Genomic DNA, 27,642 nt, shown 5'->3' with positions numbered 1-27,642 from the left:
TGAACTTAATATGTTTTCCAAGAGGACATGAGTGACAAGTATCTTAACTACTATCATTATTACACTCAATAAAATTATTGCGCCTAAGAGAGTCCAAGATGGGAGCACCCCGATGACCCAACCGATCATGCCATAAGGAAGGTACAAGAGCAGCAAAACTGGAATGAGGAAAGGCTTGATTATTTGTGGTGGTACTGGGATATAAAGCACCTTGACTCTCACATCTCATGAGTGGGCTCCCCGTCTGAAAATCCTTCACAGAAAAGCCAAAAGGATCAAATTCAACAGTAACAGAATTATTAGTAGTAAATTTTCGAACGGAGACCAAATTTTAATGAGTTGAGGGGCATGGAGGACATTTTTGAGAGCTAAGGGGGGATTAGGGGAAGCTAAGTGAGTGTGTCCATAACCAAGAATAGGAATACTATGACCATTTCCGACTATAATTCCACTATTTTTGCTCAAATTAAAATAAGAAGAGAAATTACCTTGGGAGGAGGTCATATGAGAGGTAGCCCCAGTGTCCATATACCAATTAGGTCCCGAAGGAGATAGCCCAAGAGAGTACATAGCCTGCTCAATATCTGTGGGAGTGGACTGGGCCTCAGTCGAGTAGGCCTGTGGAGGTCGAGACCCAAGCACGCCCTGCTGGCCTTGCTGTTGTTGTCTAGTTTTAGGAGCGTAAGTGGGCCTGACCTAGGGAGTGGATGGAAACGGGTAGGGAGGAACGACCTAGGGGGAGTAATAAGAGGCAGCCCACTGCTGCGCTCCTGTAACAGCCCGAATTTCCCGACCAGCTTACAAAGGATTAAGCACAACGAAAGAGACTCCAGTCGAGGTAACCCGGACTATTACCATCACACTCACCGAACTAAATCGGAGAGTGTGGAACTCAATCCCAACTCTATTCAAATAAATTAACTATTATAACTACGCTCTGATTCTCAGACTCTATTCCCATAAATTTCTACAGAAAATCCGGCAGAGTTTCCTTTGAAAATAGGACAACGCTAAAGCGAAAAAATGATATAAACCTGTTTGCAAATTCAATTTATAAAATATATCCAAATCCCAAAGCTCAACAATCTCAACGCTTTCCACGGAGCAACAACCAATAGAGAATCAGGAAACTAACTAGCGACTCTTAAATGTAGAAATAACTATAGATTATAAACAACTAACTATTACAAAGTCAAGCGTCCTCACTTCGATAGCAACTATAAATACTTCCAGCTTGTATCAGCTTCAACTTGCAAAGGTTAACTTTCGGCTTCAACCTGAAACATTTAGGAAAACTGCCACCCACCAAGTGACAGGCCACAGAAATGACAAAACAACATATACACATCAGCAAAGCTGAGTACTAACCCGTAAACAAGAGTAACACATGCTTTGGTGGTTTTTACTTGAAAACGACTCTCACACAATCAATATAAGTTCAACAATCACACCAATCATAGCATACTTAGCAGCAATATTCTTGTTGAACATACATATTACATTTCCAAATTCCACGTTCCATAATACTTCATCAGTCATATAGTAACAAAATTCAATAAGATGACTCTCAACAGTGACACGTTTTTATATTCTCATTTAATCAACCTTTCAACTCATTACTATATTTTCACAAAATCCGATCGTTTGGCATGAACGCGAGTGGAGAGGGGTACCACGCAGTACCAGCTGTCTCCAAACTAGTGAGGGTCGTCACCCAGCCTTTTATTATTATGCTTGCAAGACTTACCCGGACATGTCCTATAACGCCAGGATTAGCCCCTCCTGGAAGGCAACCAATAGGGACTTTACCCGCCCTAACTCGGGGTGCCTATTCATGCCTCACTTTCATATTTATAAAATAAGATATTTAATGGTTTATACTTTAAACCTCAATACTCATAACATAACACCATATTCGACCTTATCTGGTCTTAACTCATATCTGAATCATTTCCTCGTTATCATACCAAATCATAATTTAGAAATATAGTATTTTCGAAAAACTCCAATGACTGAACAAAAAGAATACTTTTATAATAATCCAATAGCAATTCACAACTAACTCATAGAGATACATCTATACTCACAGGCATTACTATAAACGATATATGATATCTAATATTCATAAAACGCACACAAGAGCATTTAAATATATATTGCTGAACATAAAGGTTACATCCAGTCTATAACAATTATGCGAAACCTCAAAGCATGATGACTTGATTTCCCATGTCATCTTGAATTATATACGTCTACATAGCCATCCTCCAACAACCATCAAAATAACTTCGATAATCAATAACTAAACTTAGACTAATCTGAACTAGAGAACATAATTTGGCTACCAACAAATATATTGAGAATATGAAGCTAGCTCGACTCATAAATAAACCTCAATAAACTTATTTCTATCTTGCACTCAAATCCTTAACCAATCGAATAACAATTCCAATATTATAATCTCCTTCATGATCCCAATGATACTCCATTCAAAATCATCCTCCACTAATCAAGACTATTAAAGTAATTAGCAACTTGTATCCAACCTAGTGATTTCCCCTGTAGATAACCATAATCGTCTAACTCTTATAAATACATATTTCAAATCGATACATATATGCTTTTCAATTCCAATTACCAACATAAAGATTGTGAGCCACAACTAGTAGTAATTAATCATGTCAATAAATATCCACAACAATATTACTAAGTCTCTCAATTAGACTTAACTAACGAGAGTTGACCAAAAACACACGACTCCGGTTTCATCGATCATAGGTTGATTATAAGTAACAAAATATAATCCATGTTATACCATTAGCTGAGTTCTCATTAACATAATCAGTAATAAAAACAATTACAGATCATACTCATGGTCATACATAGCGAGTTTATCTCATTGAAACAATTTCATTATCTAAGTGGGACTTCTTTAAAGTAACTCATAACTTACTTTGATTTACGTAGTTAACCACACACACTAGTTTACTTTAGTGAATCACTAGCCAAGTAGTCTGACTTTATCATCTTATTTCATTTATAGTTATCAAATTAAAATACTTTATTAACCACATCTTCACTAATCTAATCCATAATGAATAGTATTAACTCACGTACTCTTCTTATTACTAACAAGGACTAATTAATTCTCTTTCTAACTTAATAGGAAAAAAAAAACTAATTAAAGTAACTCAATCAATTTTCTTAAATAAGAATGTCTCACAAGTCTAATTACACTTCTTTGATAAGGAGACAATAACACTAATATATTCAACTAAACTAGCAAATTCCAATAGTCGGATTAAGTTGAGGTTATAAAGAGTCAATCAAACTAACTTACTCATTTAGTACTCTCCAATATAACGGCGATAAAGATTAGTGGTAAAATTATTTAACAAAAGTAGCTTGGAACTTATAACGTCATTTCCTAGATTTCAATTTTTAATAAACTCAACTACAAACCACATACGTAAATGCAACACCCACCAAACATGGCTTCTCTTTACTCATTTCAAGAGGAATTACATAAAAGAATTATTTGTAGGCAAAATTGATCTAGTTTACTAAGGCTACAAAACCCAATGATACCATAAACTGATTTTATACTCCAAGGAATCAAATTAGTACTTAGGTACTCTTAGAATTGACAACAACAATAGCACAACAACACACCACCAAGCATTAAAACAACAACATGTCATCCTCATCATCATCAACAACCACAACAACAACCAAGACAACACTTACAACCACTAGGAGTAACACAAACAATAGCAACAATGACAAATAACAACTTGAACTTGAATCATTAATCAAGAATTCTGAAATTTAAAGAAAAATAGACAAGAGGTATGTACCTCTGCTCTATTAGGAGCAGCGAAGACACGAGAAGAACCGAGAAACAGAGAGGTTGAGGGAAGTTTCCGAAACTTCAGTGCACAGCAGCGGAGCTTTGTGAGGCTTGCTGAGCACCGGCGAGATAGCAGCAGTCCACGGCGGCGCAAAACAGCGGCGACAACCAGTCACAACGACACCAGGCGGTGGTCGCAGGACGGGGGGGAGAGAGAAGAACAGGGCGGCAGCAACAACGACGTCACTGGCAGTGACGACGTGAACAAAGGAAAAGGACTCCGGCGAGCTGAGAATGGCCGACAGCACCGCCGGCCTGTAGCCACCGGCACCGACGCGCGAGGAGAGAGAGAGAAGAGGAGTAACTGGGTTTTGGTTTTGGGGTTTTACGGGGTTTTGAGTGAAATGGGTTTTCACGGGTTTTGAACTTTGGGGTTTTTTTTTTTGGCTTTTATTTGCTTAATGTACCGACACATAAGTTGTGATGGGGTATTATGGGTCTTATCCAACCGAAACCAAAGGATGAGAAGATGGGTTTTGCTTCTTATTAACCGATAAACACGATTCGGGTTTTGGGTTAGATTTTCTATTTGGGCCAAATACCACTCAACTTACACTTAAAATCTGAAAATAATAATAATAATAATAATAATAATAATAATAATAATAATAATAATAATCTTATAAAATTAAACATATAAATATATTACAAACACGACAATATAATTCAAATCCAACTCAAATAAAATAAGAATTTTCGAAACATAATTAACTTAATAATTATAATTAGCATTTTAATAAAGGCTCTTAAAAACAGGGCTATTACAGCTCCCCCAAGCCCCCATACCGGTTGTTGCGGGTATACTGCTGACTGCTGCTGCGGAGGGTAGCCACCCTTGGCCCCACTGCCAGAACCAACCTTGGTGTCGTGGTTCCGGTTTTTCCCAGAAGAAGGCCGAGAAGAGCCCTTCTTGCCACCATTAGAACCACGGTGGGAAGAAGAGTCATCAAGCACATTTACATCCACCACTAAGGCCGAGGAAGCAGCCCCGGTATTGGTCTTTTTAGAAAAATCGGCCTCTTCCAAAACCAACATAGAACGGGCTTGGTAGAAAGGCGGTAGAGGATCGCTTTGGCGAAGGAGAGTACCAAGGCCACTATAGGATTCGGTTAGACCGACAATCATTTGCAAGACAAGGCGATAATTGGAAACCGGAGCGCCAACATTCTTAAGTTGATCCGCCAACATTTTTAAACGTTGACAATAGGCCGATGCGTTCGGGAAGTCTTCTATGAGAGTACTAGAGAACTCTTGCTTAAGAGTAACGGCCCGGGAGGATTTGTTGTCCTGAAAAATATCCCGAAGCTGCTCCCACGCCTCCATAGCCGTGGAGTCGGGTTTAAGAATGGTGTTAAGAAGATCTTCCGAAATGGTAGCATAAATCCATTTCAAAACAATGGCATCAAGAGTGAGCCATTCCTCCTTCTCATCATCAGTACTAGGCGTTTTTTCTTTTCCCTTGGAAGGAGGAATAATATGGTGAAGAACACGATGAGATCGTGCATGGATCTTGAGTAACTCGGCCCACGTCGAGTATTGCACATTTTCCATATCAAGAGTAATAGGAATATTGTGCTTAATATTAAAAGAAACAAGAGAAGAAGAAACAGAAGAGATAGAAGAAGAAGAAGGAGAATTGTCCTTAGCACTGCCGGTCATGGTGGCCGGACGGAAACACGCGGACTGTGGGCGTAGCTATGGAGCGGAAGGGTGAGAGAAAATCCCCTCGCAATCTGATACCATGTAAGATAATAATTTCCTTAATTCAAAACTGATTTACAACCTTAAGATATAGACTAACCAAGAGTGATTACATGCTATAATTGAGGAACTAATTATACACCAATATACACCTACCTAAAATACAGAATAGTGAAAATACTTCCATATTTACATATATTCTAACATTTCTCTCTCCTCTTCACTGTGTCAATTATAATGAAAGTCAAGAAATTACACAATCTACCATCTGCCCTTTTGTGTCCATCAATGAAGTTAACAGAGTATTTCATTGCAATTTTTTGCTTAAACCCAAGCCAAATGTTAAATTAACCCAATTAATGATACTATTAAAAAGGCTTCCATGTAGTCACTCCTTAGTTGTTCATCTCCTTCATCTTCTACAAAGTTTCAGATTTTCAATTAGAACAATTAAAACTTTAATATTTGCCCCGAAAGTGGCTGAAAATCGTTGGTTTATGCTATCCATTTAAATCTCTTTAGTGTTCACCATAAATGTTGAAAGAACTTGAAATCTCTACGCTTGTCGTCTTAGACTCGCAGGTTTGTGTCCTTTGCCGGCGGTGGCGTGGGTCGCGTGGGGTGAGGGAAATTGTGTTTTAGGAATTTGGGGTGGGAAAGGAGTAGGATGCGACAACGGAAGAAGAGGAGTGAAGGTGAAGGTGTTGGTTGAAGAAGGAGCGAGAGGGGTAAAGGAAGAAGAAGATGGATGAGGGTGTCACGTGATTTTTAATAGGGTCATGTGACTCATAACCTACTCTAACAGGTTATGTGACCTGGAGGGTTCAATAAAAGACGATACTCCCAAAATAAAGTTAGAACCTCCACGGGGAACTTATTAAAAATGTTGAGTCATAGTTAAGACCCATGACATCAATTTTTCCTTTATTTTATTTACTTGTTTTCTTTCCATGTTTATTCTACTTTTGGGATTGAAATAGCATTGAGAATGACATATGTCGTTTAGAGAATGCAATTGCAATGTTTTGGATAGTGGAATTGGAGAAGGTTGGGATATTCGAGATTTTAGAGTCTGACCACTCATGATCTAAAATATGTCATTCCTTCTCATCAACTTTCTCTCTCATATTACAAAAATTGATCATGTCTCATGATCTATATTGATAAATGCACCTCTTATGACTAGATTAAAAAAACATCATCCCAAAATAAAAATTCAAGTATATAAAATTTGAAAAGAAAAAAAAAATTAAACTGTGTCAAAATACAACAGAATGGATTTCTATTTATATCTCAAAAATTATGATCATTGTTTTTTTTCTTTGTAGTTTTTAAAATATTTTAATTACAAATTTTGAATTATAATATATATATATATATATATATATATCTATTATATAAGCCAAGGGAGGAGGTGTGGTGTCCTCTTTTGAAGTGACTAAAATACCCTTTAATAATTTAAAATAATGTTTTTCTTTTTATAAAAAAATTAAAAAATGAGAATCAATGGAACTTGCCATATGAATAGGTCAAAAATGGAATATGCAATACCATTAATAACAAACAAGATTGACACAATCGATTCAGGAAATCAATTAGAATCTTCAACCAAAAAAAGTTAGCAACATATCGTGATAACATAACATTTCATATTTATAAAGTTCAAACAATATGGTTTATTAACATCTATAATTGTTAAAGAACTATACTAAAGTCGCTGAAAAGAAAATTATTAAATCAGTTACCAAATTTTACAGTGACGGTATTGATCAGTTAAAAATCATCCACCTTTAATTTAAAAAGATAATAACATCTACAAAATAACCTCAATAATTTACATCACTATCAAAATAATTTTAGATAAAAAAAACATACACATTTGTATATAACTACATAAAATTATCGACGCACGCATCGCGTGTATATGCAACTAGTATATATATATGTTAGCCCACCTTTACAATTGCTCCATGACTCATTTCATGACTCATATCATAAGATGATCTAAATTGAGATTTGTTATGACATGACCGAAATTAGATCACCAGAATAACATGAGTGAAAGGCCATGATTTTTTTTATCAAGCTTCATGACATATTTTCATGATCAAAAATACATAAGTAGTCATGCTCCTAGATTAAGTTAAGGGAGGTCGAAGATGACTTGGATAGAAGCTAAGATGTTGAAAACTATATGAAAATTACACTTTGCAGTTTGATGTAGCACTTGATAGGATGAGATAAATGTAGGAGATTTTGACTCATGTAGCTGATCCTCAAATATAATATTTTTATGAATTCTATATCATTCCAAAAATATTCAAAAAATAAAGAGTAAATGTGAATCCATTTTGGTGGAATACAAATTGTCTTAAAATAATAAATACCTAAAAATTAAACTAATACTATTTGATTTTGCTCAGGAAATTAAGAAATGATATTTGGGGAATAGTATAGGAGCTATGCCCACTAGGAGAAAAAAAAGGAAGGGCTGCGCTTTTTCTACAAGCGCAGCCCTACTAAGTGAAGGGCTGCGCTTTTCTTCAAAAGCGCAGCCCTACATAACAGAAGGGTTGCGCCTTTGAAGAAAAGCGTAGCCCTTCACGTAGTAGGGCTGCACTTGTAGAAAAAGCACAACCCTTTTTACATTCAGAAGGGCTGCGCTTTTTCTACAAGCGCAACCCTACTAAGTGAAGGGCTGCACTTTTCTTCAAAGGCACAGCCCTTCTGTTATGTAGAGCTGCGTTTTTAAAACAAGCACAACCCTTCTTAAAAAAATTTGAAATAATAAATTCGCGGGCTTGAAATATTAAGCGGGCTTCAAATATTATCCCTCCTTCTCTCTCCTCTCTCACATCCCTCCTCCCTTTTCCTCCTTCTCTCTCTCTCTCCTCTCTCACGTCCCTCCTCCCTTCCTTTTCCTCCTCTCTCATCCTCTCTTCTCTCTCAAAAGCTCCCAGAAACGCGACAAAAAGCCTGAAATGATTTGCACTAATCGGGCCGACGGAGTCCGATTGCCTATTGTGATACCTTTTCGGAAGCGGAACGGGCCAATGAGTCAAACTCACCGCTATGCTGTGAGGTATAGGCTTTTTAAGCCATCCGAGTTTGTTTAAGGGTCGAAATAGGCATTTTAAGTATTTCCGAATTTTATTATTTCCTTAATTACGTATTAGGATTTTGTTTTACGTATTTAAACATTATTAGGTCAACGTTTGGAGGCAGTTTTTGACTTTTCAGATTTATCATTTCTTAATCTTTGTTTTGATTAATGTTCTTGTATTTTCAGATCTATAATTTTTTTCTCTTCTATATTTTAGTTTTTGTTCCTTTTTTTTCATTTTCGTTCTTTTTTTTTTCATTTTCGTTTCGTTCTTTTTTTTGTTTTGGGTTTAGTTGCATTGCATTGTAGAATTCTCTATGTGATAACATTTTTTGATTTCCTGTTTTAGTTTTAGTTTTCCTGACCATATTTCCTATTCCCCTTTTGGATTTGGATGGTTTACTTTAAAGTTTAATGCAAATGTTAAAATTCAGAAAATGTGAGATTAATATATGAGTAAAAAAATGTGAATTTTTTTTTTGGTAGGAAGGGTTGCGCTTTTTAGGTAAAAGCGCAGCCCTACTAAAAAAGTGAAGGGCTGCGCTTGAAAGGGTTGCTGTCAAAAAGCGCAGCCATAAGGGCCTTTTTTAGCGCAACCCTTCCATATTTTTCCACTAGTGGCCCATATATACAAGATCTAGTCTTGTTCCATTGTTCAGGTTGATTGAAATCCTAAAATACTGAGAAAATTTATGTGGGGTATAACCATATAAGTGTACAACCCAAGAATGTTCCCTACTACGATCAAGTTAGAAAACATGTTTTATGGAGATAATCTAGTGAGTAATGTCTCAGGATCAAGATCAAGTATCTCGATTGTTAATCTTAACCAACCCTTATATTCTATTATTGATAAACTTAGGTCGATTTGCAGCTTAGACCATATTTGTAAACTCTCATTCATTTGGTGGCATGTGTGGTTTGCTAGAAACAGAGTGTGTTTCCATGAGGAAGGTTGTTCCCTTTTCAAGACGGTGGCATTACTAAAAAAATTCAGTAAAAGTTGGGTGCATGCTCTAGAGGCCGATATTTGTTTAGCGAGTTTGCCTAGGTCCAAGTCGAGTAGGATGGCTCCAATGAGGAAGCAAAGAAGGCGTGGTGGTCTCCTCCCTAAGAGAATTGGTTTAAGCTTAATTTGGATGGGTCTAAGTTCAATTCTTAGGATGCTTCTTTCGGGTTTGTTATTAGGGATCATGTCGGAAAAGTTATCATGTTGGGTGCAAAGCTTTGTCTTCTTCTAGTCCTATTCTGGTTGCTGAAACTTGGGGTATGCGCGAGGGTGTTAGTGCTGCTCTTTCTTTAGGAATTAAAAATCTTTGTATTGAGGGGGACAACCTAGTGGTTATTAACTCTCTCATGAAAACCTGAAAGGTCCCTTGGGAAATCAACAATTTTTTTCATGATGCAAGTATTGATCTATGTGAGTTCTCGAATGTTTCTTTCAACCATTGCTTTAAGAAGGCTAACCAAGTAGTGAATTTTATGGCGCACAAAGGTCACTCGTACCCTACACTTCATTGTTGGTTCGAGATTGATGATATGGTATTCTTTTCGATCATCCGTAAGGATGTGTTATGTTGCTCCTATCATAGAGGTAGCCTAGCTTTTCTTTTCCTGATAAAAAAAAGTATATTGGTAAACATAAACATGTTTCTATGGAGATAATAACCTAGTGAATAATGGCAAAGTTATAATTGTAAACAACTTTAAGGTACTTTTGTCAATCCACACGAGCAATTGGGCTGGTCACTAGTGGAAATATTGAATTGTGGCGGCTATTAAGCGGGGTATTGTTGCGATTTTAGCCACGTCACATAAGGGCACAACAATAAGTAAATCCTATTGCTACGTTTAAAAACTGCAGCAATATGTCAACTTATTGCTGCGGTGACATATTGCTGCGGTTTCTTCTAATTCGCAACATGTATCTCTTTAATATTAAAAATAATATTGCTACGGTTTTAGGCCAAAACCGCAGCAATAGTTGCACTTTTTTCTTAAAAAAAGTTGAAATTGAAAACCTTCATATTGTTTTCAATGTTAAAATGCAATAAAAACTAAAAGTAACTAAAACTCATTGGTACAACACATTGAATCCATGTATTGAATATAAAATCATAAATAATGAAAATAAAACAATTACAATATACAAAAGACAAAATAAAAGAAATCAGACTAGAGAATGAAGAAATGAAACTAGCTAAAGAACAAATTGAAAGTAATTACATACAAAAAAAATTGAAAAAAGACGGTCTCACGTTAGTCTTAACATGAGACATGACCAACCCAAGAGATATATATTTTCTGGAAAACAAACCGCGTCTCACAAATTCTCACGATAATATTTTGGCGAATTAGTTAATATTTTTGGCGAATTAGTTAAGTATTTTAACACAATAGTTCAGAGAGGGTAATCTTTATGTAGCTAGACTTCCATTGTTTTTTAGTTAACATATTCAATACATTAGTTAATATTGTTCTATAATTAGTTAAGATTAATTGAGCATTATTTTAGTTTCTATCATAAACGAAGAAACAACTTTCTTACACATCTAAAATGTCAAATACAAAAGACAATGCAACCTGAAAATATAATTTAAAACAACCTAGCATTTGGATTAATTATTGTACTAATTTCAGTTTGATTCTTGAAATTTATTTTTTTAGTCTTCTCAAAATGACATTTTTTTCTTGCACTTCCTCTCTTTGTTTTTGAACCATACGGGTATAAAATAACCAATGTAGTTGTACTTGATGAGCGTTGTTCTTTGGTTTTGTAGTTATGACTTGGTTTAAATTGCAGTAGTATTTTCGTAGACTTCTTGGAGTGTCTTTATTGCATCTTCATTATCTTGACTTTTGAGAATGAGATTGTAGAACTAATTTTCTCGCGGTTTCATATCGCCATGGGGTTAGATTGGTTTATCTATTTATTTCCCCTTTCCACACTTTCCTCTTTACATATCTAATCGACCTTTTGCATATATACTTATGTAGTATTTTTATGATTGAACGCATGTGCATGATTCTCAAGGCATGAAAATACAATAATTTTATTACTTCATATTATTTAACTATTAAAAATAAATTAATAACTAATAAAATTTAGGTATTAGTTATATTTTTCAAATAAAAAGCTAAACTTTCAAATGCAAAAGTTAAGTTTTCGGTACCAAAAGTGATCTGATTTGTTTCTTCAAAAAAATTGCAAGTGCAAGTTATCGATCATCTAACAATGGGCAGTATATATTACCCTTTGTGATGAATATGTGTCAAACTATTCTTTCACTTCAAACATGATAAATATCTTATCAGGTGAAAAAACAAAATAAGTGTTTGTGGACATTGTCATTGCAAACTCGTGCTTTAATATTTTACTTACATCTGAATTAAACATCCAATGCAGGTTGTATGCAACGAATGAAGGAGGAAAACAATAAAGGTTTCAGGGCGTTTCGATGGATTAGGAAAGAAAGAGAGAATGTTTATGTGTGATACTGAAGTTAGGGTCAATAAAATGCATTATGATCTGGAATATATGATATAACTAATATACTCCCACGCTTAACCAATATACTCCAGTGCTTAACTAATATAGCGCTTAACTAATTCATCCAGAAGCAATTTAAGACTAGCATAACTAATAGGGGCAAGCGCTTAACTAATTCTATTGTTGGTTTGATGCACGCGCATAATGTCAACATGATATCAATGGTCTCACGTTAACACTAACATGAAACTGTCTCCCCAAAAACGGTTCAATTTATATTTTGTTAAACTCAAAGTGGAAAAATTGAAATATTTAAGTTCACTTTTCTACGTTGGTGGGCAAATTTGATCATAGCGAAGCTTTACCGTTGACGTCATGAGGAGCATCACAATTTGGAAAAGGTGTTAGAATTTTCCTTAATCAGAAGTATAACTTTAGCATTGTGAGGAAAGGTCAAAAATGAAGAAATTTCCAACACTTTGCGTCAAGCATTTTAACACAACCACGCACAAATACTACATAAGACCAGCTGCATCGTGTGAGAAAAGAGGTGAAGATCCATTAAAAGTTATGGGGGAAGAGAGCTCAGTTAAGCTATATGGTATGTGGGCAAGTCCTTATGTTCTAAGAGTCAAACTTGCCCTCAAAATTAAGGGAATAGAGTATGAATATATAGAGGAAGATCTTGCCAACAAAAGTGATTTGCTTCTTCGGTATAATCCAGTGTACAAGAAAGTGCCTGTACTAGTGCACAATGGTCTCCCAATTGTGGAATCTTCTCTTATCATTGAATATATAGACGAGACTTGGAATGAACCCCCATATCTCTTGCCTAAAGATCCCTATCTAAGGGCCAGACATCGATTCTGGGTCGCCTATTTCAACCAGGTAAGCTAATCACTCCTTTAGTATATGAAGTACTACTTACTAGTTACTATTCTCTTCGTCCTTAAATAATTGTCCTATATACTCCTTATAAAATAGTTTTTATTTCTCATTTGAGCAAAGTGAAACATATATCACAATTTGAATTTTTTTTGTTGTACTTAAGAAAATGGTATTTTCTTTCTTTTAGCAAAAAAGCAAAACAACAATAATTGAAACATTTTGTAAATTGTTCTAATTGTTTCACCAATAAACTTAAATGAGCAAAAACAACTAATAGGATTATAATATAGTAAATAATTAAATTAGAGGAATGCCTAAAAGAAATATAGTACTTATATTATACTACCTCCGTTTCTTTTTAATTGTTACACTTTGACATTTTACACTATTCACAAATTGCACTTTGACCCTCGTTTGTGATTTATACGTGAATAAAAACATAGTCATGTGGGATTTTGTTAGATTCGTATTAGTATGTATTTTATTAATATGTAGTTTTTATATTTTTTACAAATACAAAATTAGAGATATAAAGGCTCAAAGTAGTGCATCGGCATGCGTGAAAAGTGTAAGTGTAACAATTAAAAAGAAACGGAGGTAGTAGGACATAGAGAATACTATTTGGTCAATCTCTGAACGATTATCCTACTATAGTAAATTGAAAATCCACACTACTTAATCTATGTGACACGGTCCCTTCTCTAACCCAATCAATCTCATTCTCTCTAAATATTATATTATGTGGGACCCGTCATTAATTCTATCATCTAGTCAATCAATGCTTTATTATTGCTTTTTTAAAATATAGGTAGAGGAGAGATTTGAAACCTAATACTTCCTCCGTTTCAAAATAGATGGTACATTGTGATTAAAACGGACTCCTAGGCAAAATTTCATAAGTATGTTTAAGTAGTATAAAGGGAGGTAGATTAATTCTAGTGGTCCCATGTGAAAAGGAGGGAGAAAGAAAAAGTTGGGGACCACATGTATTAATTAAGTAAAATGGTAAAAGTGTAAGGCAAAAGTTACTAAATAAGGAAAAAAAAAAACACTGTATCATCTATTTTGAAACACCCATAAATAGACAATGTATCATCTATTTTGAAACGGAGGAAGTAACTAGTTTGATAGATAACTATTTTGATAAGCGAGAACAAGTTATAGCGTAATTTTTTTTTTATAAAAAAAATTGCCCCCATGTAACCATGCTGTTAAGGTCCAAGTTAATGAAGATCCATAGTAAAACATGTTTTTTTTTCTCCTCATGAATTACCACCTTTTAAAAGTAGTAACTAGTTATTAGGCTCGGACTATGCTTCGGGTAAGAAAAAAATTCATTTATTAATATAATACTTTATGATTAAATACTAAATACAACTTAGCCTAATGGTTAGAACTTTAGTATATGTACTTGAGATCTTAGGATCAAACCCTATACTATGCAATTTCTTAATTTTTTTTATTGTACATGGATTACATGAACTAAAACTCCCTAGGGAGAGCGCCACGTGGCACAGTTTCTTATTTTCGCACGCCTTTTAATATATTTGTATAGACTAGTTATCAGGCACGGGCTATACTTCGAGTAAGAAAAAATTTCTTTTATTAATATTGTACTTTAAAATGTTAACACTAAATACAACTTGGTCTAGTGGTTAAAACTTTAATATATGAACTTGAGGTCATGAGATCAAACCCTACACTATGCAATTTCTTAACTTTTTATTGTACATGGATTACATGAACTAAAACTCCCTAGGGAGAGCGTCACGTGGCACAGTTTTTTATTTTCGCACGCCTTTTAATATATTTGTATAGACTAGTTATCAGGCACGGGCTATACTTCGAGTAAGAAAAAATTTCTTTTATTAATGTTGTACTTTAAAATGTTAACACTAAATACAACTTGGTCTAGTGGTTAAAACTTTAATATATGAACTTGAGGTCATGAGATCAAATCTATACTACGCAATTTCTAATTTTTTTTTATTGTACATGGATTATATAAAGTAAAACGCTTTTAGGAAAAGCGTTATGTGGCACCGCTCCTTGCTTAGAAACCCCTTTTAATATAAAGAAACTTTTATATGAGGCGGGCCACATCTTTAACTAATGGTGTGTGGCCACCCCTCCCCCTCTCCTCTCAACTCCCCCTTTATCTCACGCCTCCCCTCTTTCTCTTATTCTTTTTTTTTAACTCTTTCTTTTTTCTTTTCTTTTTTTTTTTTTTTTTCTCTTTGATGTCTCTCATTTTTTCTATTTTTTTTCCTCATTTTCTCTCTCCTCTTATTTCTCCTTTTTTTTTTTTCCTATTTTCTCTTTTCTCTCATTTTTTTTAAAACTCTTTTTTTTCCTTTTTTTTTTCTCTTTGATGTGTCTATCATTTTTCCTATTTTTTTGCCTCATTTTCTCTCTCCTCTTATTTCCCCTATTTTTTTTTCCTATTTTCTCTCTCCTCTTATTTCCTCTAGAATTTTAACACTAACCCATTGATAAATAAGGACGTGGCCAATAATAAGTCCAAGCTAGGCCGTATAATGATGTTCGTATCCCCTTTAAAAAAAATCCAAGCGTGAATTCGTTTTTGGATAACCCTACCTGAATGTACGTGTAACCCTTATTATTTGTAACCTTATTTTATGATACGAGAAACTCATTACTTCATAATAAGTAACTATTATTATTTGTACCCTTATTTTATCATACAAGTAACTCATTTATTCTACAAGTATCCCTTATATATTTTTCAAATGACCCATTATATTATAAAAGTAACCTCATTAGTTAACAAATGTAACCCTAATTACATGTTTGAGTAACCTTATTTATTTGTTCGAGTAACCTCATATGTTCGCAAAAGTAGGTACTACTTTTGTAATTATAAGGGGTTACTTTTATTGAAATCAGGGGTTACTTTTTAATTATAAGGGGTTACTTCTACATTAGATAGATGTTACTTTTTAAAATTATAAGGGGTTACTTTTGTAATTATAAAGGATTACTTCTACAGTGAACAGGGGTTACTTTTTGTAACTATAAGAGGGTTATTTTTTTTATAAATAGGGGTTACTTTTACTATAAATAGAGGTTACTTTTACTAAAAGTATAGGTTACTTTTGCTATAACTAGGGGTTATTTTTACTATAACTAGTAGTTGTTTTTACTGAAAGTATAGGTTACTTTTTGTAACTGTAAGGGGGTTACTTTTGCTATAATTAGGGGTTATTTTTTTAAATTGTAAGGGGGTTACTTTTATTATAACTAGGGGTTACTTTTACAGAAAGTATAGGTTACTTTTTTATAATATAATGGGTTACTTTTATTGAAATTAGGGGATACTTTTTAATTATAAGGGGTTACTTCTACAATAAATAGAGGTTACTTTTTGTAATTATAACAAATGTCTTGCTCGATCTTTCTCTCTCCTCGTACTTTGCAATTGTAACAAATTCGATCGAAATAACAAGTCCAAGCTAGGCCTTATAATGATGCTCGTGTCCCCTTTAAAAAAAGCCTAAGTGTAAATCCGTTTTCGGATAACCCTATATGAATGTACGTGTAACCCTTATTATTTGTAACCTTATTTTATGATTCGAGGAACCGATTACTTCATAATAAGTAACTATTATTATTTGTACCCTTATTTTATCATACGAGTAACTCATTTATTCTACAAGTAACCCTCATATATATTTTCAAATTAAATGACCTATTATATTATAAAAGTAACCTCATTAGTTAATAAAAGTAGCCTTAATTAAATGTATGAGTAACCTTATTTATTTGTTCGAGTGACATCATATGTTCACAAAAGTACCTCAATTATTATATAATAGCTTGAAATATTTATAAAAAATAACCATAATAAATGTACAAGTAACCTCTTAGTTCATAAAAAGTAACCCCATTATATATTTAAAGTAATCTAAGTTATTCATAAAAAGTAAAACGCGTTACTTTCCAATGCTAAGGTGTTACTTTTAGTGAATTATAGATTACTTTATCGAATTTTGAGGGGTTACTTTACTGACATTAGGGATTACTTTTTATAATGTTAAGGGGTTACTTTTACTGAAAATATAGGTTATTTTTTGTAACTATATGGGGGTTACTTTTTTTTATAAATAAGTGTTATTTTTACTATAAACAGGGGTTACTTTTACTGAAAGTATAGGTTACTTTTGCTATAACTAGGGGTTACTTTTACTATAACTAGGAGTTACTTTTACAGAAAGTATAGGTTACTTTTGCTATAAATAGGGGTTACTTTTACTATAACTAGGAGTTACTTTTACAGAAAGTATAGGTTACTTTTTGTAATTGTAAGGGGGTTACTTTTGCTATAACTAGGGGTTACTTTTATTGAAAATATAGGTTACTTTTTGTAACTATAAGGGGGTTACTTTTACTATAACTAGGGTTTACTTTTACTGAAAGTGTAGGTTACTTTTTTGTAATAATAATGGGTTACTTTTATGGAAACTAGGGGTTACTTTTTGTAATTAGTTGGCGAAACTGAAATTGAATTGAAAATTAACAACCCAATAATCCATGTTCTAGTATCAATATTCAATTATGCATAAAATCAACCCCAAAAGATCGAAACAATCACAAAAATCAGTAGTTCCAATCACAAATCACGAAATTTAGCAGTTCCAATGTGATATGTGAATTGGTTATAGATTTTCATATGCATAAATCACAACATTCAATAGTTCCATTAACAAATCACAACAATGCAACCATTTATCCTCCTCCTTAATGGACTGAGATCGATTCCAATACATCAACGATCATAAAAATCAAGAAACCTGTGTCTCCAATAACATGGATAGGACCATTATTGTCCATGAGCAGCCTACGAAATGGAGATATCATCCCAATGATGAACCCAGCAATCTACAGCAGAAAAAGGGTATCTTCTCAGTAAATCACTACAACTCACTAGCTTCAATTCACTAACTTCAATTCAAAAATCACAATACACCAAAACTATCACAATTCACTAGCTTCAATTCAAAAATCACTACAACTCAACAATAACTCATTATTCAGATACTAATTTCAATTACAATACACCAAAATTATCACAAATATGAAACTAGAATTAATTTGATAGTGATGAAACTATCATAGTTATCACTTCATTAATTCAATCATTAAAACTAGATAGTACTGAATTAATCAATCATTCATCACTTACTTGAGCATCATCATTATGATTTGTCAACAGAATCATCACAAACACCAGCCCCACTACCCTCCCACAACCACCAGCCCCACCAACAGCCACCCACCCTCTGACCCTCACCCATAACCACGCACAACCTCCACCCTCACCCACCCCCCACGACCCAGCCACCCTCACATCCACCCTACCCATCCCAACGACCCACTCCCAATGCACATAAACCCCACCACCGAAACACCCACCCACCGCACGAAGACCCTACCCACGAAAACCCCCGCCGTCGAAACCAAGTGGGAAATGGTGAGAGAGCACCTTATCTCTCTCTTCTGGTCTCCCTCTCCATCTCAAAAAACCTCACATGTGAAGTTTCGCAAGAAATCAAACAACAAAATTCATCAAAAAGTACTCTAATGACACTGGAGAAAGATTCACATTCAGTGAAATTTCTTAGATTTGGCTTCGCGATTTGCTGTTGATATCTTCATTCCTCATAGTTGAGGTGGAGGTGGAGGAAACTCCATTGTAGAATTGAGGTGAGGAAGGAGAAAACAACCTCCTAAAAAACGAGGAGAGAGAAAGATCGAGCAAGACATTTGTGGGATGAACATCAGACGCGGAGAAATGAGATAAATAGCAACGTAATTCGTGTTCGCTGGTGTTCGTCGTCACCAGTGGCTGGTGTTTGTCCTCGTCGGTGGTCTTCTGGATCTGAGGACGATGAGACGATAATGGCAGAACGAAAATCGTATTGAGGTTTAGGGTTTTGAGAGAGAAAACAATAAGAGGAGGGAAGCGTGAAGAAGGAAGATAGGAAAACAGACGGTTTGTCTGTCACGAGTCAGCCACACAGTTTCTTTTCCGTGTGGCGTGTTGCACAAAAAACGGACTGTTTAATATATTTATATAGACTAGTTATTAGACCCGAACTATACCCCGGGTAAGGAAAATGTTCATTTATTAAAATTATACTTGAAGATGATAACACTAAATACCACTTGGTCTAGTTTTTAAAACTTTATATGAAGTTGCGGTATCAAACCCTATATTATGCAATTTATATAAAAATTTATTGTATTTGATTGGATTACATGGAGTAAAACGCACTTAGAGAGAGCGCCACGTGGCAACATTCCTTGTTTAGAAACACCTTTTAATATATTAGTATAGACTAGTTTTTAGGCCCGGGCTATTCCCCGGGTAATTATATCTTTCATTTATTAATTTTTACTTTGAAGTAATAGCATCAAATATCACTTGGTGTAGTGGTTAAGACATTAATATTACATATGCTTGTGATCATGAGATCGAATCTTACATAATGCATTTTCTATTTTTTTTAGTATATGTAGATTAAAATGGCATGAAAGACTCAAAGCGAAGGTGCCACATAATATTATTCCTTTTTTAGAAACGTCTTTTAATATATTAGTATAGATAGATAGATGAAATGAAATTTGTGAATAATACTATTATGTACATCTAACATTATATCCTTACAAATTACACAATAATTTATGGTCACTAGCAATTCATTATCGTTTATAAGTAAGGTCTTGAAAACTTTAACTTCAATAAGATATACATATATATATACATACATATACATATATATATACATATACATACATATACATATATATATATATATATATATATATATATATACATATACATACATATATACATATACATATATATATATATATACATATACATACATATATACATATACATATATACATATATATATATACATATATACATATATATATATACATATATACATATATATATATACATATATATATATATATATACATATATATATATATATATATATATATTTATGGAAACACTTGTAAATTTGGTGCCCGTATATATTTATGGAAACACTTGTAAATTTGGTGCCCGTATGAATTTCCTTAGATACCCTTTTTGTATTTATTATTCCAAGATAATTAATGAGGGCAAAGAGGTCATGAATTTTTTTTTATAAAAAAACTAATGTAACTATCATATTTTTTAAGTGAATGTACCTTTCAGATTTTTTAAAAAACAAAAGAAACATGTACAAATCTCAAAGTAGTAATTGAAATTTTCTATTTACTAATTCATTATCTATTGAGATGTACACTTATATCTTACAAGTAAATTTTCACATAATATTATCAAGCCCTTTTTTTATATATATATTGTTATACACTTATTTGTATAATTATTTAAAGCAAATTTTTTAACTAAAAATAATGAATATATATTAAATTAAAAATTTCAACAAAATCACACACACGTGATGTCAGACATGCATTGCATGCAATGTAAGACAACTCATTTTTTTGACGTGACAACTCATCCTAGTAAAAAGGTTACAAAATGGATTAAAAATGTAGTGATGGCCACTAGTGCAGGCTGGACGGGCCTAGGGACGTAGCGAGCTGGGCTGAGAAATCATGGTCCAGGACCGGACCGTGAAATTCATGGGTTGGGCGGGCTGGTCCGCAGGCTGAAATTTTTTGGCCCACACCGATCTGTTACCGATTTTCACGGTTCAGGAAGCGGTTTTGACGGTTCGTGGGTCTGGTGGGCTGGATCCGGCTGGCAAGCCGGCATGAGAATTTTTTTCAAAATTATTTAATCATTGAAATTATTCATTATTATCACATAAAATCTTTAAAATAAATTTAAATATATACAATTATTAATATTAATGAATAATTTCATTATTTTTAAATTTGATTGAATTATAATATATGCCATTTGATTAAAATATTACACAATGTGATTCAAATATACACAATTTGGTTCAATATTTAATTGGACTGGGCTGGTACGATTCATGGGCTGGCTGGACCAATTTCGTAGTCCGGACTGGGCGGTTTTAGTAGCGGGCTTTAGTGGGCTGGACTCAAGAAATCTAGCGCACGACCCATCCACCAATTTCACGGTTCGATCGAGTTGGGGCCATGCTTTTTGCGGGCTCGACCCACACGACCCACGAGATGGATTGGGCTGAATGGGCTGGATTGGCCCGCACTGTTGGCCATCTCTATAAAAATTAAAAATGTAGTTATCTAAGTTCCCAAGATAAGTAGAATATCTAAGTTTCCAAGATAAGTAGAATTTCTCCTAATTAATCAAAATAAAAATTTGCACTTCCTAATAATTGCAACTACAAGGGAAAAGTAATATCAAGTATAATTAACCAAGCAACCACTACTTAGTGAATTAACCAATATACTGTCTCGATGCGGACAGGTTTCCGAGTTCATATTCAAAACACTTTCAGAAGGTAAAGCCGCAGATGACTTGCTAAAGGAGTGCTTGAATAAGCTGGATGTGATTGAAGAATTATTAATGAAGGAGATGTTCCCCAATGGTGCTCCATCTTTCCAGGATATGAAACCAGGATACTTGGATATAATGTTCTATACTTATTTTGGCATTTCCGATCTTGTAGAAGAGTGCTTTGGCATTAAACTTTTCACCTCAGGAAAGTATCTGTTATTAACATCTTGGATCAATGCAATAAGTGAAGTTCCTGAAGTAAAAGAACTCTCACCACCGAAGCCTAAGATTCTTCAGCATCTTAAAGTTGTGCTGCAGAAGTACCTCCCACCAAAATAAGCCTAAATGGTTGTTAGTTTTGGTGGAATTCGAGACTATTGGTCTCATCTGAAGAACTATTGATATCGTCCATGTACACATATTGTGTGTCCTTTACTAGTCTAGTAGTGTGTAACTTGTAGCAGAAATAAAGTTTGTCAAGTGTCGGATTGAGTAATGAAATGTTTCCTACTTTGTATTATTCCCTCTGTTTCAAGATAAAGTTTTCATTTGTTTTCTCCAAGGTCAAACATAAATTTTGCACTATAAGTTATAAACACAAGAGAAAATATATGGAATCTTGTTTTAAATTTGTATGAATATATACCTTTAACTTATCAACTTAATATGATTTATATATTATTAATATACAAATAAAAGATAGTATAATTATGGTCATAAAAGTTTTATAATTATAGTAGATTGCGTAAGTGAGATGGTTTTCATTTTTCTGTTTGTTGGTAGGTGAAAGCTGAAACTAACAACATGTTCAATGGATGATTCCAAAGTTGAGATCATCAATTACTTTTTCACTCTTTCACCTGATTCATGATCCACTATTGATTTTACCATCATTTATTATTTACCCCGATGGATGATTTACAATTTTGGATCATCACATTCTCTCTCCTACATTTTACCATACCTCCACTATATATTCTCTATCATCAAGTTTATCTCTATAAAAAATTATATTTTTGTGAGATTGGATAAATGTTAAAAGAAAATAAATATACCTTTTGATAACAAATTAATTGAAAAATGAGTGTTGTGGAATTAACTCAATATTGGTCTCTATTTGTAGACAAAAAAAAATAAGCATTGGTATATTTTTTATTTTTTGAAAAGGAAATTAACAGCTCAAACAAGTTGTTGCAAACATTTGCAACAATACAAAATTCTGATTAACTATGAGTTGTGGGATTGGAGTCATTGCATATTGGCCTTTGAACGGCTAAAGTATGACAGCACTATGAAGCCCATCACAAAATTCTTTTACTCTCATTCTTAAGAGTGTCGTGGACATTGCTTTTTCATTTTTTTCCTCAAGCGTTTTTGCTTTGATCTTCCTTTGATCAAATTGTTGCAACGATCTGATCATAACTTTCTCTCTCCTCTTTTTTTCTCTTTCCTAATCCTTTATTATATTTTTCTCCCACTCTCCTCATGATCTAGGCTATACATCATCCAATGACCATGCTCTAAGGGTTTTCAAAGGATTATCTTTTAATATGGAAAGACAAGTCTTTTTTTTTCCTCCCCTTTTATCTACTATATTCTATGTGTTCACTTTCATTAACATGGTCTTAACTTGCATCCATTTTAGAATTTCCTCATGTTCTTTGATAATAAAGTCAGACCTGATCTTTATCATGCCCAAAGTGAGATATGGAACAATAGGACCTCATTTTTAAAGGGGGTTTCAAATTGAAAAAATAAATTCTTTAATTATAAAAGACTTAAAGGTGATAGTCAAAATATCTGCAAGTTTCTTGAATTCAACTTTTCTTGAAATGTACCAAAAGATTTTGAAGAGAAGATTTTAGTTTGATAATGTTTGTTATTTGGTTTAATTTAATTGCATATTTTGGTTATTTCTTAAAAAAAAAATTATATAGAGGTATATTTTTAAATATTAGCACAAGATCTCCAAATCGTTCGGACCAGGGCTGAATAAAGTGATCAATTCCGGACCGAATTTTTACAAGATAAAGACAACGTACCTTAGACCTAGTACTAGTGTTTGTGATGAAGAATACTTATACGGAGAGAGGTATCAACGTACGACACTATTCATCTCATTTTTTTTTTTGTTTGTTTGAGGGGTCGTATTAATCCCACCTTAGAAAAAGTAAAAGTCTTAATTTGTAAATTAGTAATCAGACAAAATTAATTTTGATTGGTTGTAAACTTGTAATTAGTTAGAACTAGTATATAGCGTAAGAGGACTAGACTCAATATAAGCAAAATGAATTAGATTTAACTACTAGAAATCAATCAGAAAAATACAATTTAGTCGATCAATAAATAATTTCAATCAAGTAAAAATTAAGGTGAAATAGTGAAGAAAACTGAGAACCTAACTAGTTGTGCCTCTATTATCTCATTTTGCAAGAGGTAATAAAACGAACCTAATTAGTTTCTCCTTCTATTCCTTTTGTTTATTTCCCTATTAAAGTGTCACTAAAGATTACAATTTTCAGTCTACCCTTACATTCACTTTATGTTGTCTCACAAAACTTAATGGGTAAAGAAGTAGGGACGGAAGATGATCAAGGAGCCCAAAGGGAGTGCCAAGCAAATTACGATAAGAATAGGGATGCTTATGGTCGAGCCGAGCCCGAATTGTGGTATGTTCAGCTTGTGTTCATTTAAGTTTATTTGAGCTTAAGTCGAGCTTGAAGCTTAACGAGTCGAACATTGTTCGAGCCGGGCTTTGAAAAAATATTAAATGAGTCGAGCTCGAACTGTTCACGAACATGCTTGACTCTTTATCACCCCCTAGTTTTTACATGTTTTCTTTGTTTTTCCTTTTTTAATATTTGGGATTTATAGGTTTTCTTTTAGACAATAAAACTATTAATTTATTATTGTGTGATATCTAGATTATTATATTTATCTATATATATAAATATATAATTTTTCTGTATAAAAATATAATCGAGCTTGTTCACGAGCTTCCGAGCCGAGCTTTGCCTAGCTCAATTCGCTCATTAAAGTCTCGGGACGAGGCCGAATCCGAGTTGAGCCACGAAGAGCCAAGCTTTGAAGAATCGATCCCAAACTGTTCACGACATGTCAGGCTCAGTATCACCCCTAAAGCCTTAGGTAAGATTGTAAGAACATGGATGAAATTGCATACACAAGCTCTCTTTCTCACATACTACGTACTAAATGGTTAAGCAGTAAAACAACTTCTTCAACCTTAGGACGTGTTCATTAATTATCTTTTTTTTGTTTCTCGTAGAGATGACCAACAGTGCAGGCCAATCCAATTGATCCAGCCCAGCTCGCCTCTTGGGCCGCGTGGACTGAGCCCGCGAAAAGCACAGTCCAGCCCAGCTCGAACTGTTAAATTGGTGGGTGGATCATGGGTCAGATTTTTTGAACCCAACTCATGAACAAGCCCAGCCCAACCCAAGTAATTATTCAACCAAATTGTGTATATTTTAATCAAATTGTATATATTTTAATCAAATTGAATATATTATAATTAAATCAAATTCAAAAATAATAAAAATATTCATTAATATTAATAATTGTATATGTTTTAATTAATATTAAAGGTTTTAAGTAACAATAATAAATGATTATATTTTGGGAAAAAATTATCATGTCGACCCGCCAGCCCGGTAGGCCCACGAACCACCAGGACCGCTTTCGAATCGTAAAAACGATAACCGACCGTGTGGGCTAAGATTTTTCAGCCCGTCGACCAGCCCATCCAAACCGTGAATTTCATGGTCCGGTCCTGTAAGCTGATTTTATTCACGTTAAAACAAATTAAAAGCAATCTTGTAAAAAAACAACAGCAACAATAAAGCAATATTGATACATATGGCATCACCCCATTCGTTGCTACGCACACCATCCACGGCATAGTAGGTCTAGCATTCCAAACCAACCAACTCCGAGGACCAATTATTCCAATAGTAAAACTAAGTAAAGCTAGCTTTACTTTTTACTATACCAACTAAACCAACCTCATTCCTCATGCTCTTAATCCCACCTTAGAAAAAGTAATGAACAACTAGAAAAAAAGTTTTAATTAGTAATATTAGTAATCATGCAAAATTAGTTCTGGTTGGTTGTAAACTTGTAATTAGTTGGGACTAGTATACTGCATGAGAGGACTATACTCAATAGAAGCAAATTAAATAAGATCTATACAAATATATTAAAAGGCGTGTGATAACAAGAAACTGTGCTACGTGCGCTCTCCCTAGGGAGTTTTAGTTCATGTAATTCATGTACAATAAAAAAATTAAGAAATTGCATCTCTATTATATAAGGCAACACATTGGGGACACCAAAAAATAGAAAAAGGAAAAAAAAAAAAATAGAGGATAACTAACTATTTCATTTGAATGAAAAAAGGGGGGAAAGTAAGACATTTAAATTGAATATCAGTTTTTTGAAAACATAAAATCTAAAGACGGTTTTTCTACCCAATTAATTTTATTTTCTACTTCATTTGTTATCACACATTATCGCACGCATTGCGTGCATGTAAGACTAGTAGTATAGGATTTGATCTCAAGACCTCAAGTACATATACTAAAGTTTTAACCACTAGGCTAAGTTGTATTTAGTGTAATTATCATAAACTATTATATTAATAAATGAAATTTTTTGTTACCCGGGGCATAGCCCGGGCCTAATAACTAGTTTAACTACTAAAAATCAACTAGAAAAATACAATTTAACCGATCAATAAATAATTTCAATCAAGTAAATATTAAGGTGAAATAGTGAAGAAAACTGAGAACCTAACTAGTTTCTCACTTTATCTCTTTTTTTTGTGAGACGTAATATAAAGTGAACCTAATTAGTTTCTCCCTCTATCCCATTTTATTTCTGGCTATTTCTGAATTAAAATGTCACTAAAGATTACAAAAATTATCATTTTACTATCACATTCACTTTATGTCGTCTTTTACAACCTAACTAGTTTTTTTTTGCCTGGGTGATGCTCCAGGTCAGTTATAGTAAACAAATATGTTACTATTTTTAGATTTCATAATTTATTTTACTACTTTTATTTTTTGTCCATCAATAAATTGAAAAATTCACGTCATGACGTGATAAGTAAAAGAAATTAAAAGGTTTGAGTTTGAAAACAATACCTTAAAAAGAATTGTGGTCAGAGAATATGACATCAATATTCTCTGGTAAGTTACGTAATAAGAGTGTTAGAGATATGTATATTTGTTTAAGTCTTTTTAGTTAATTATAATTATTACAAGATTTTATCATATTTTATTTGAAACATTAGAAACATTAAACAACAAAATCATAGTGTATTAATGGTTAAACTCTTGATAATATACTTTCTTTCACACGCCGTTTAATATATTTGTATAAATAGATGGGGCAAACAAACAGGGACAAAATATCAAGGAGCCCAAAGGAAGGGGCAAGCAAAGAACGGTAAGAAACTAAGGCTTTGTTTGGTTGTATATGAGAAGTCATACTTTATAGGAAGTTATTTTTTCCATGTATTTGAAATTCCTAGAAAGTGTAAAATTGTGTTTGGTTGATAATGGGAAGTAGAACTTCCTATGGGAAGCTCTACTTACCTAGGGGGACCTAGGTAAGTAACTTCCTCCATTTTGGAGGAAGTAGAACTTCCTAAGAAGTGCAAATTCCCATGATTTTGCCAACCAAACAACTTCATATACTTCTACTTCCTAGAATTCTAGGAATTTGCACTTTTCATAATTTGTTTTGTCAACCAAACAAGGGCCTAACAACATGGGTGGAAATTGGAATCGGATTCTGCTTATTAACTAGGGGTGTAAGTTATTTGGTTAAAAACCGAAAACCAAACCAAACCAAACCGAATTAGTAATTTGGTTTGGTTTTTTTTTAAATTCGGTTTGGTTTGGATTCAAAAAAATTATTTTTTCGGTTTTTCGGTTTGGATTGGTTTTGGTTTTGGAAAACCGAAAAAACCGAATTATTGTCACTTAACATACGAATTTTGTCTATTATTTTTTTGTCTTTCTTTTTTTAATATTAATTACGAAAAATAC

The 27,642-nt window shown here is 33.6% G+C and overlaps 2 protein-coding genes across 2 annotated transcripts; one reads left to right on the top strand and one right to left on the bottom strand.

The window, feature by feature from the left end:
• Window positions 1-43: 43 nt before the first annotated feature.
• On the bottom strand, window positions 44-5,233 carry LOC125497673 (uncharacterized). The gene is made up of 2 exons (XM_057394791.1): window positions 4,697-5,233; window positions 44-253 (listed from the first exon to the last, which is right to left on the bottom strand). The coding sequence occupies exons 1-2, from the start codon at window positions 5,231-5,233 to the stop codon at window positions 44-46; spliced, it is 747 nt and encodes a 248-aa protein (XP_057250774.1).
• Window positions 5,234-12,637: 7,404 nt separating this feature from the next.
• LOC104894057 (glutathione S-transferase U9) lies at window positions 12,638-22,125 on the top strand. The gene is made up of 2 exons (XM_010680225.4): window positions 12,638-13,092; window positions 21,539-22,125. The coding sequence occupies exons 1-2, from the start codon at window positions 12,664-12,666 to the stop codon at window positions 21,905-21,907; spliced, it is 798 nt and encodes a 265-aa protein (XP_010678527.1). The 5' UTR covers window positions 12,638-12,663; the 3' UTR covers window positions 21,908-22,125.
• Window positions 22,126-27,642: the final 5,517 nt, after the last annotated feature.

The sequence above is a fragment of the Beta vulgaris genome, chromosome 5, assembly GCF_026745355.1.
Source record: "Beta vulgaris subsp. vulgaris cultivar EL10 chromosome 5, EL10.2, whole genome shotgun sequence".
Classification (NCBI taxonomy): domain Eukaryota; kingdom Viridiplantae; phylum Streptophyta; class Magnoliopsida; order Caryophyllales; family Amaranthaceae; genus Beta; species Beta vulgaris.
Note: the sequence above shows the minus strand (reverse complement) of the source record. Positions and strands in the feature narration are given on the sequence as shown.

Bases quoted from the DNA above. Each gene is read 5' to 3' on its own strand.
- LOC125497673 (XM_057394791.1), bottom strand. From the start codon at position 5,233: ATGGAGGCGTGGGAGCAGCTTCGGGATATTTTTCAGGACAACAAATCC. The intron at 254-4,696 runs GTATGGGGGCTT...TTTTCTGTGAAG, and splicing joins CAGTATACCCGCAACAACCG to GATTTTCAGACGGGGAGCCC.
- LOC104894057 (XM_010680225.4), top strand. From the start codon at position 12,664: ATGAAGAAATTTCCAACACTTTGCGTCAAGCATTTTAACACAACCACG. The intron at 13,093-21,538 runs GTAAGCTAATCA...CGATGCGGACAG, and splicing joins GGGTCGCCTATTTCAACCAG to GTTTCCGAGTTCATATTCAA.